The sequence below is a fragment of the Salmo salar genome, unplaced genomic scaffold (assembly GCF_965601325.2).
Source record: "Salmo salar unplaced genomic scaffold, fSalSal1 ptg000206l, whole genome shotgun sequence".
NCBI lineage: Eukaryota > Metazoa > Chordata > Actinopteri > Salmoniformes > Salmonidae > Salmo > Salmo salar.
Window position 1 is genome coordinate 392,501 of NW_027675329.1, and position 10,000 is coordinate 402,500.

At 40.6% G+C, this 10,000-nt stretch overlaps 1 protein-coding gene across 1 annotated transcript in view; it reads right to left on the reverse strand.

Annotated features, from left to right (window-relative positions):
• Nucleotides 1-8,329: 8,329 nt before the first annotated feature.
• LOC145867085 (NLR family CARD domain-containing protein 3-like) overlaps nt 8,330-10,000 on the reverse strand; it is a 13,764-nt gene continuing 12,093 nt past the window's right edge. Inside the window, exons 7-8 of the mRNA XM_082971130.1 lie at nt 9,459-10,000; nt 8,330-8,348 (exon numbers count right to left, since the gene is read on the reverse strand). The exon at nt 9,459-10,000 is cut by the window's right edge and continues 389 nt beyond it. Of these exons, the coding sequence (XP_082827256.1) occupies nt 8,330-8,348; nt 9,459-10,000 (561 nt within the window). The remainder of the gene's footprint in view (nt 8,349-9,458) is intronic.

Sequence of the window (10,000 nt, forward strand, 5' to 3'; positions counted from 1 at the left end):
TTGAGTTTCTCCAGTCTGCAGTGTGGATCCTCCAGTCCAGCAGAGAGCAGTCTGACTCCTGAGTCTCCTGGGTGATTGTAGCTCAGGTCCAGCTCTCTCAGGTGTGAGGGGTTTGACCTCAGAGCTGAGGCCAGAGAAGCACAGCCTTCCTCTGTGACTAGACAGCCTGACAGCCTGCAAAGAGTCAAATCATATTAAAATCACACTGCTATTCTTTGGTGGTGAAAATAGTGGCAGTATATTTCTTCAACATATTCAGATACATCAGTGTCCTGAAACCTTCCATATCTATTCGTAAATTAAAGTATCATATTATAAATTACAAATTATCAAAGTTTTGCCTGCAGATAGAAACATGTATAGTACAAATATTTGAGTAGACTGACCAGACCAGTTTAAAAGCAGTATCAGTCAAAAGACAGACAGTGAGGTATCAGATTTAGATTGTATTGAGTATACAGTCCACAACATATCTATTTCGACAGTGAAGATAACATTTTAAATGTGGCTCTAAACTCCAACATTTTGGATTTCAGATCAAATGTTTCATATGAGGTGACAGTATATAATGTCACCTTTTATTTGAGGATATTTTCATACATATCTGTTTCACCATTTAGAAAAATGAAAGCACTTCATGCATCTAGTCCCCCTATTTAAAAAAGTCATATGTTTTCTGACCAATTCACTCATAGTGTATTAAATTAGTCAAAAGTTTATTATTTGGTCCCATATTCTTTGACTGCAATGACTACATCAAGCCTGTGACTACCATGATTGAGAAAGATCATGAATAATAATGAGTGAGAGAGTTACAGAGGCTACAACAAAACATGCTAACCTCTCACCATTACCAATTACAGAGGCTACAACAAAACATGCTAACCTCCCACCATTACCAATAACAGAGGTTACAACAAAACATGCTAACCTCTCACCATTACCAATAACAGAGGCTACAACAAAACATGCTAACCTCTCACCATTACCAATAACAGAGGCTACAACAAAACATGCTAACCTCTCACCATTACCAATAACAGAGGATACAACAAAACATGCTAACCTCTCACCATTACCAATAACAGAGGTTACAACAAAACATGCTAACCTCTCACCATTACCAATAACAGAGGCTACAACAAAACATGCTAACCTCTCACCATTACCAATAACAGAGGTTACAACAAAACATGCTAACCTCTCACCATTACCAATAACAGAGGTTACAACAAAACATGCTAACCTCTCACCATTACCAATAACAGAGGTTACAACAAAACATGCTAACCTCTCACCATTACCAATAACAGAGACTACAACAAAACATGCTAACCTCTCACCATTACCAATAACAGAGGATACAACAAAACATGCTAACCTCTCACCATTACCAATAACAGTGGCTACAACAAAACATGCTAACCTCTCACCATTACCAATAACAGTGGCTACAACAAAACATGCTAACCTCTCACCATTACCAATAACAGAGGCTACAACAAAACATGCTAACCTCTCACCATTACCAATAACAGAGACTACAACAAAACATGCTAACCTCTCACCATTACCAATAACAGAGGCTACAACAAAACATGCTAACCTCTCACCATTACCAATATCAGAGGCTAAAACAAAACATGCTAACCTCTCACCATTACTAATAACAGAGGCTACAACAAAACACTTGTTGAACAACTACAGGAATACTGACCTCAGAGTCTCCAGTCTGCAGTGTGGATCCTCCAGTCCAGCAGAGAGCAGCTCCACTCCTGAATCCTTCAGGTCATTGTTACTCAGGTCCAGCTCTCTCAGGTGTGAGGGGTTTGAACTGAGAACTGAGGCCAACACTTTACAGGATGTGTCTGTGAGTTTACAGCCAGTGAGTCTGCCAACACAGAAGAAATACAATGACAGACAGGTTGTATTAAAATGATACGCTTAGCTTTCTCTGTTTACGCTGTTACCCATTTACAAATAATGTGTTGGGTTTGACCATAGAGCTGAGACCAGAGAAGCACAGCCTTCCTCTGTGACTAGACAGCCTGACAGCCTGCATAGAGTCAAATCATATTAAAATCACACTGCTATTCTTTGGTGGTGAAAATAGTGGCAGTATATTTCTTCAACATATTCAGATATATCAGTCATGAAACCTGCCATATCTATTCAGAAATTAAGGTATCATATTAGAAATTACAAATTATCAAAGTTTTGCCTGCAGATAGAAACATATATAGTACAAATATTTGAGTAGACTGACCAGACCAGTTTAAAAGCAGTATCAGTCAAAAGACAGACAGTGAGGTATCAGATTTAGATTGTATTGAGTATACAGTCCACACCATATCTATTTTGACAGTGAAGATAACATTTTAAATGTGGCTCTAAACTCCAATATTTTGGATTTCAGATCAAATGTTTCATATGAGGTGACAGTATAAAATGTCACCTTTTATTTGAGGATATTTTCATACATATCTGTTTCACCGTTTAGAAATGAAAGCAGTTCATGTATCTAGTCCCCCTATTTGAAGAAGTCATAAGTATTCTGACCAATTCATTTATAGTGTAATAAAGTAGTCAATAGATTAGTGTTTGGTTGTAAACTAGTTGGTCTTATTTGCAGTTTGTTTTGGTTGTGTTTTGCACCAATAATAAAATGGTGGATGATGACTGGATTAATCTTCTGTCTAAGTGAGTAGATAACATGTTTCTAAACACTACTAAATTAATCCTGATGATAACATGATTAATACAAATCATGAATGAATCATCAATAATAATGAGAGAGAAAGTTACAGAGGCTACAACAAAACATGCTAACCTCTCACCATTACCAATAACAGAGGCTAAAACAAAACATGCTAACCTCTCACCATTACCAATAACAGAGGCTACAACAAAACATGCTAACCTCTCACCATTACCAATAACAGAGGATACAACAAAACATGCTAATCTCTCACCATTACCAATAACAGAGGCTACAACAAAACATGCTAACCTCTCACCATTACCAATAACAGAGGCTACAACAAAACATGCTAACCTCTCACCATTACCAATAACAGAGGCTACAACAAAACATGCTAACCTCTCACCATTACCAATAACAGAGGCTACAACAAAACATGCTAACCTCTCACCATTACCAATAACAGAGACTACAACAAAACATGCTAACCTCTCACCATTACCAATAACAGAGGATACAACAGAACATGCTAACCTCTCACCATTACCAATAACAGAGGATACAACAGAACATGCTAACCTCTCACCATTACCAATAACAGAGTCTACAACAAAACATGCTAACCTCTCACCATTACCAATAACAGAGACTACAACAAAACATGCTAACCTCTCACCATTACCAATAACAGAGGCTACAGCAAAACATGCTAACCTCTCACCATTACCAATAACAGAGGCTACAACAAAACATGCTAACCTCTCACCATTACCAATAACAGAGGCTACAACAAAACATGCTAACCTCTCACCATTACCAATAACAGATGCTACAACAAAACATGCTAACCTCTCACCATTACCAATAACATAGGCTACAACAAAACATGCTAACCTCTCACCATTACCAATAACAGAGACTACAACAAAACATGCTAACCTCTCACCATTACCATTAACAGAGGCTACAACAAAACATGTTAACCTCTCACCATTACCAATAACAGAGGTTACAACAAAACATGCTAACCTCTCACCATTACCAATAACAGAGGCTACAACAAAACATGCTAACCTCTCACCATTACCAATAACAGAGGCTACAGCAAAACATGCTAACCTCTCACCATTACCAATAACAGAGACTACAACAAAACATGCTAACCTCTCACCATTACCAATAACAGAGGCTACAGCAAAACATGCTAACCTCTCACCATTACCAATAACAGAGGCTACAACAAAACATGCTAACCTCTCACCATTACCAATAACAGAGGCTACAACAAAACATGCTAACCTCTCACCATTACCAATAACAGAGGCTACAACAAAACATGCTAACCTCTCACCATTACCAATAACAGAGGATACAACAAAACATGCTAATCTCTCACCATTACCAATAACAGAGGCTACAATAAAACATACTAACCTCTCACCATTACCAATAACAGGGGCTACAACAAAACATGCTAACCTCTCACCATTACCAATAACATAGGCTACAACAAAACATGCTAACCTCTCACCATTACCAATAACAGAGGCTACAACAAAACATGCTAACCTCTCACCATTACCAATAACAGAGACTACAACAAAACATGCTAACCTCTCACCATTACCAATAACAGAGGATACAACAGAACATGCTAACCTCTCACCATTACCAATAACAGAGGATACAACAGAACATGCTAACCTCTCACCATTACCAATAACAGAGTCTACAACAAAACATGCTAACCTCTCACCATTACCAATAACAGAGACTACAACAAAACATGCTAACCTCTCACCATTACCAATAACAGAGGCTGCAGCAAAACATGCTAACCTCTCACCATTACCAATAACAGAGGCTACAACAAAACATGCTAACCTCTCACCATTACCAATAACAGAGGCTACAACAAAACATGCTAACCTCTCACCATTACCAATAACAGATGCTACAACAAAACATGCTAACCTCTCACCATTACCAATAACATAGGCTACAACAAAACATGCTAACCTCTCACCATTACCCATAACAGAGACTACAACAAAACATGCTAACCTCTCACCATTACCATTAACAGAGGCTACAACAAAACATGCTAACCTCTCACCATTACCAATAACAGAGGTTACAACAAAACATGCTAACCTCTCACCATTACCAATAACAGAGGCTACAACAAAACATGCTAACCTCTCACCATTACCAATAACAGAGGCTACAACAAAACATGCTAACCTCTCACCATTACCAATAACAGAGACTACAACAAAACATGCTAACCTCTCACCATTACCAATAACAGAGGCTACAACAAAACATGCTAACCTCTCACCATTACCAATAACAGAGGCTACAACAAAACATGCTAACCTCTCACCATTACCAGTAACAGAGGGGGTTTGATCTTTGTGCCTCCGTTTCTCATTTATCATCATTCACGATTCATTCATGGTTATTCATAATCATGGTAGCATCCACATGAATGTAGAAGTCACTGACAATAGAAGTGAAGTGACTCCAAAATGACAGGACATTATTTACTATTCAGTATCTATTAGGAAAAACATCATCCAAAACACAACCAAGACCAACTGCAAATGAATTCAACAAGTTAGTAGAATCACAAGCCTCACTGCAGGTGTCAGGAATCCCGCTTCCTGAGTCTGTTTCTGCCTGAGCTGACTGTTTTCTGTTTGGAGTCTAAGGGTGCGTTCAGGAACCTATCTGGTTGCCAGGCAACGAAGTTAGGCGGGAGATCTAGTGATATTATTACCCTGTCTGGTTGCTAGGCAACGAAGTTAGGCGGGAGATCTAGTGATTACCCTACACCTGCATCTCATCAACCTTCTGCACACCTGGTCCTGATCATCACCTCTTCATAAGCCCTGAGCTGACATCCATTCCCTGCTGGATCGTTAGCAACGAACAGCCTCATGTTACCTGAGCTAGTCTTGTTGTTTTGGTCTTGTTACTGGTTACCCCCCCCCCCCCCCCCCCCCCCGTTTACTCTGTCTACAGTCATCCTCCCGGAACATTCAACTCCCTTGACTGGCCGTCGGTGGATACAGTGACGTCATTGAATCCACCCATCTACTCTCATCAACTCACCTCTGCTCCCGCTCCGTCTCCTGGATCACTCAAATTACACATCAAGACTACCAATAAATACTCACCTTCATTTTACTCACCTTGTCCTGGTCTGCTTCTGGGTTCTGTCTTAGAGAAACGTGACAGCAGGCATGGAATATGGGACAACATGCTAAACTTATGACTACTTTAATACACTATAAGTAATATGTCCGAATAATTACGACTTTTTCAAATGGGAGAACTACATGCATAAAGTACTTTCATATCTGATAATACTGACCTCAGAGTCTCCAGTTTACAGTGGGGATTCTCCAGTACAGCAGAGAGCAGCTTCACTCCTGAATCCTTCAGGTCATTGTTACTCAGGTCCAGCTCTCTCAGGTGTGAGGGGTTTGACCTCAGAGCTGAGACCAGAGAATCACAGCCTTCCTCTGTGACTCCACAGCCTGACAGCCTGACAAAGAGATCATGACTTCAAACACATTGTTAACCTGTTAGGGCTAGGGGGCAGTATTGACACTCCTGGATAAAAAACATACCCGATTTAATCTGGTTACCACTCCTACCCAGTAACTAGAATATGCATATACTTATTACATATGGATAGAAAACACCCTACATTTTCTAAAACTGTTTGAATGGTGTCTGTGAGTATAACAGAACTCAAATGGCAGGTCAAAACCTGAGAGATTCCTTTACAGGAAGTGGCCTGTCTGACCATTTCTTGAACTTCTTTTCCATCTCTATCATTTACTAAGGATCTCTGCTCTAACGTGACACTTCCCACGTCGTCCATAGGCGCTCAGAGCCCGGGAAAAAACAGAATGTCGTCATTCCAGCCCCAGGCTGAAACACATTATCGCCTTTCTCAAGTGGCCGATCAAGGGACACTGGGCTTATGCGCGTGACCCCGACCGCCCCCGCCTTTGGGATTTTTTCCTCTGTTTGCCGAAAAGGAGATTCCCTGTCGGAATATTATCGCTTTTCTACGAGAAAAATGTCGTAAAAATGTATTTTAAACAGCGGTTGACATGCTTCGAAGTACGGTAATGGAATATTTAGAATTTTATTGTCACGAATTGCGCCATGCGCGCGACACTTCTTTACTATTTCGGATAGTGTCTGGAACGCACGAACAAAATGCCGCTATTCGGATATAACGATGGATTATTTTGGACCAAACCAACCTTTGTTATTGAAGTAGCAGTCCTGGGTGTGCATTCTGACGAAGACAACAAAAGGTAATCAAACTTTTATAATAGTAAATATGATTATGGTGAGTGCTAAACTTGCCGGGTGTCTAAATAGCGAGCCCGTGATGCCTGGGCTATGTACTTAGAATATTGCAAAATGTGCTTTCACCAAAAAGCTATTTTAAAATCGGACATATCGAGTGCATAGAGGAGGTCTGTATCTATAATTCTTTAAATAATTGTTATGCTTTTTGTGAACGTTTATCGTGAGTAATTTAGTAAAATGTTAGCGAATTCCCCGCAAGTTTGCGGGGGGTATGCTAGTTCTGAACGTCACATGCTAATGTAAAAAGCTGGTTTTTGATATAAATATGAACTTGATTGAACAAAACATGCATGTATTGTATAACATAATGTCCTAGGGTTGTCATCTGATGAAGATCATCAAAGGTGAGTGCTGCATTTAGCTGTCTTCTGGGTTTTGGTGACATTATATGCTGGCTTGAAAAATGGGTGTCTGATTATTTCTGGCTTGGTACTCTGCTGACATAATCTAATGTTTTGCTTTCGTTGTAAAGCCTTTTTGAAATCGGACAGTGTGGTTAGATTAACGAGAGTCTTGTCTTGAAATGGCTGTAAAATAGTCATATGTTTGAGAAATTGAAGTAATAGGATTTTTAAGGTTTTGAAAATCGCGCCACAGGCTGGCAGTGGCTGTTACGTAGGTGGGACGCAAGCGTCCCACCTAGCCCATAGAGGTTAATTTAGTGTAGAAGGACAATGGCAGATGCATTTGGTTAATTCTCCCAAACAACATATATATTCTTCTTCTGTGTCCTAGAATTGTATGGTCATATTGTTATACTAATGTGAAAATCAATGCATTTATTCACACACACACACACACACACACACACACACACACACACACACACACACACACACACACACACACACACACACACACACACACACACACACACACACACACACACACACACACACACACACACACACACACGACACACACACACTGGACACACAGTCAGCATATAACTTTGTCCAAGTGGTGGTCAGAATGTTTGTATTACCTAGCCTGAAAAGTCAAACATGTCTGATATGAACATTGACATAAACCCTCTACATACTTGAGTTTCTCCAGTCTGCAGTGTGGATCCTCCAGTCCAGCAGAGAGCAGTCTGACTCCTGAGTCTCCTGGGTGATTGTAGCTCAGGTCCAGCTCTCTCAGGTGTGAGGGGTTTGACCTCAGAGCTGAGACCAGAGAAGCACAGCCTTCCTCTGTGACTCCACAGCCTGACAGCCTGCAACGAGATCATCATGACTTCACAAACACACTGTTTAGTTAACACCAGTAGTGTTGAAGGACAATGGAAGATGCATTTGGTTTATTCTCTCAAACAACATATAGATTCATCTTCCGTCAGCTACAATTGTATGGTCATATTGTTATACTAATGTGAAAATCAATGCATTTATTCAATGTTTTCAATGTAATATTATACACATATTATAATGCATATTTTTCTTTAACCTGAATATTTCTTCCTGATGATTAGATTTTATATGTCATTTTATGTACTCACAGAAATGCACTGGAGGCTTTGAACACTGGCAGCAGCCTCAGAAGACCTTCCTCTGATCTGGAGTATTTCTTCAGGTCAAACACATCCAGCTCCTTTTCTGAAGTCAGCAACACAAAGACCAGAGCTGACCACTGTGCAGGTGACAGGTTGGGTTTTGAGACACTTCCTGAGCTCAGGTAGCTTTGGATCTCCTCCACTAGAGAATGGTCATTCAGTTCATTCAGACAGTGGAACAGATTGATGCTCCTCTCTGGAGAGGGATTCTCCCTGATCTTCTCCTTGATGTAGTTCACTGTGTCTTCATGGCTCTGTGAGCTGCTTCTTGTCTTTGTCAGTAGACCTCGTAAGTGCTTCTGATTGGACTCCAGTGAGAGGCCCAGAAGGAAGCGGAGGAAAAGGTCCAGGTTTCCCATCTCACTGTGTAAGGCTTTATCCACAGCACTCTTGTAGAAAGAAACTTCAGACTTGTCTCTGTACAGCAGAGAAAAGATACTGGACTTTGTTTGCTGTTTGTCCATGAGATTCTCATTTTTGTTGATGAATGAGAGGAACACATACACAGCAGCCAGAAACTCCTGAATGCTCAGATGAACAAAGCAGTACACCTTGTCTTGGTACAGAACACATTCCTCTTTAAAGATCTGTGTGCACAATCCTGAGTACACAGAGGCTTCATTGACATCAATGCCAGCCTCTTTCAGGTCTTTTTCATAGAAAATCAGATTGCCCTTCACTAGCTGTTGAAAAGCCAGTTTTCCCAGTGACAGAATGCTCTCTTTATTCCAGTGTGGACCTGTCTCTTCTTTCCCAAGATACTTTTCATTCTTCTGTTTGGTATGAAACACCACAAGGTGTGTGTACATCTCAGTCAGAGTCTTGGGCATCTCTTCTCTCTTATGTTTCAGCATGTGTTCGAGGACTGTTGCAGAAATCCAACAGAAGACTGGAATGTGGCACATGATGTGGAGGCTCCTTGATGTCTTTATGTGTGAGATGATTCTGCTGGCCAGCTCCTCATCACTGAATCTCTTTCTGAAGTACTCCTCCTTCTGTGGGTCATTGAACCCTCGTACCTCTGTCACCTGGTCAACACACCCTGAAGGGATCTTATTGGCTGCTGCAGGTCGGGTAGTTATCCAGATGAGAGCAGAGGGAAGCAGATTTCCCTTGATGAGATTTGTCAGCAGAACATCCACTGAGGTTGACTCTGTGACGTCCCAACAGATCTTGTTCTTCTGGAAGTCTAGGGGCAGTCGGCACTCATCCAGACCATCAAAGATGAACAGAACTTTGTACTTGTCGTAGTTGGAGATTCTTGATTGTTTGGTTTCCATTGAGAAGTGATTGACAAGTTCAATCAAAGTGTGTTTGTCCCCTTTCATCAAATTCAGCTCCCGAAAAGG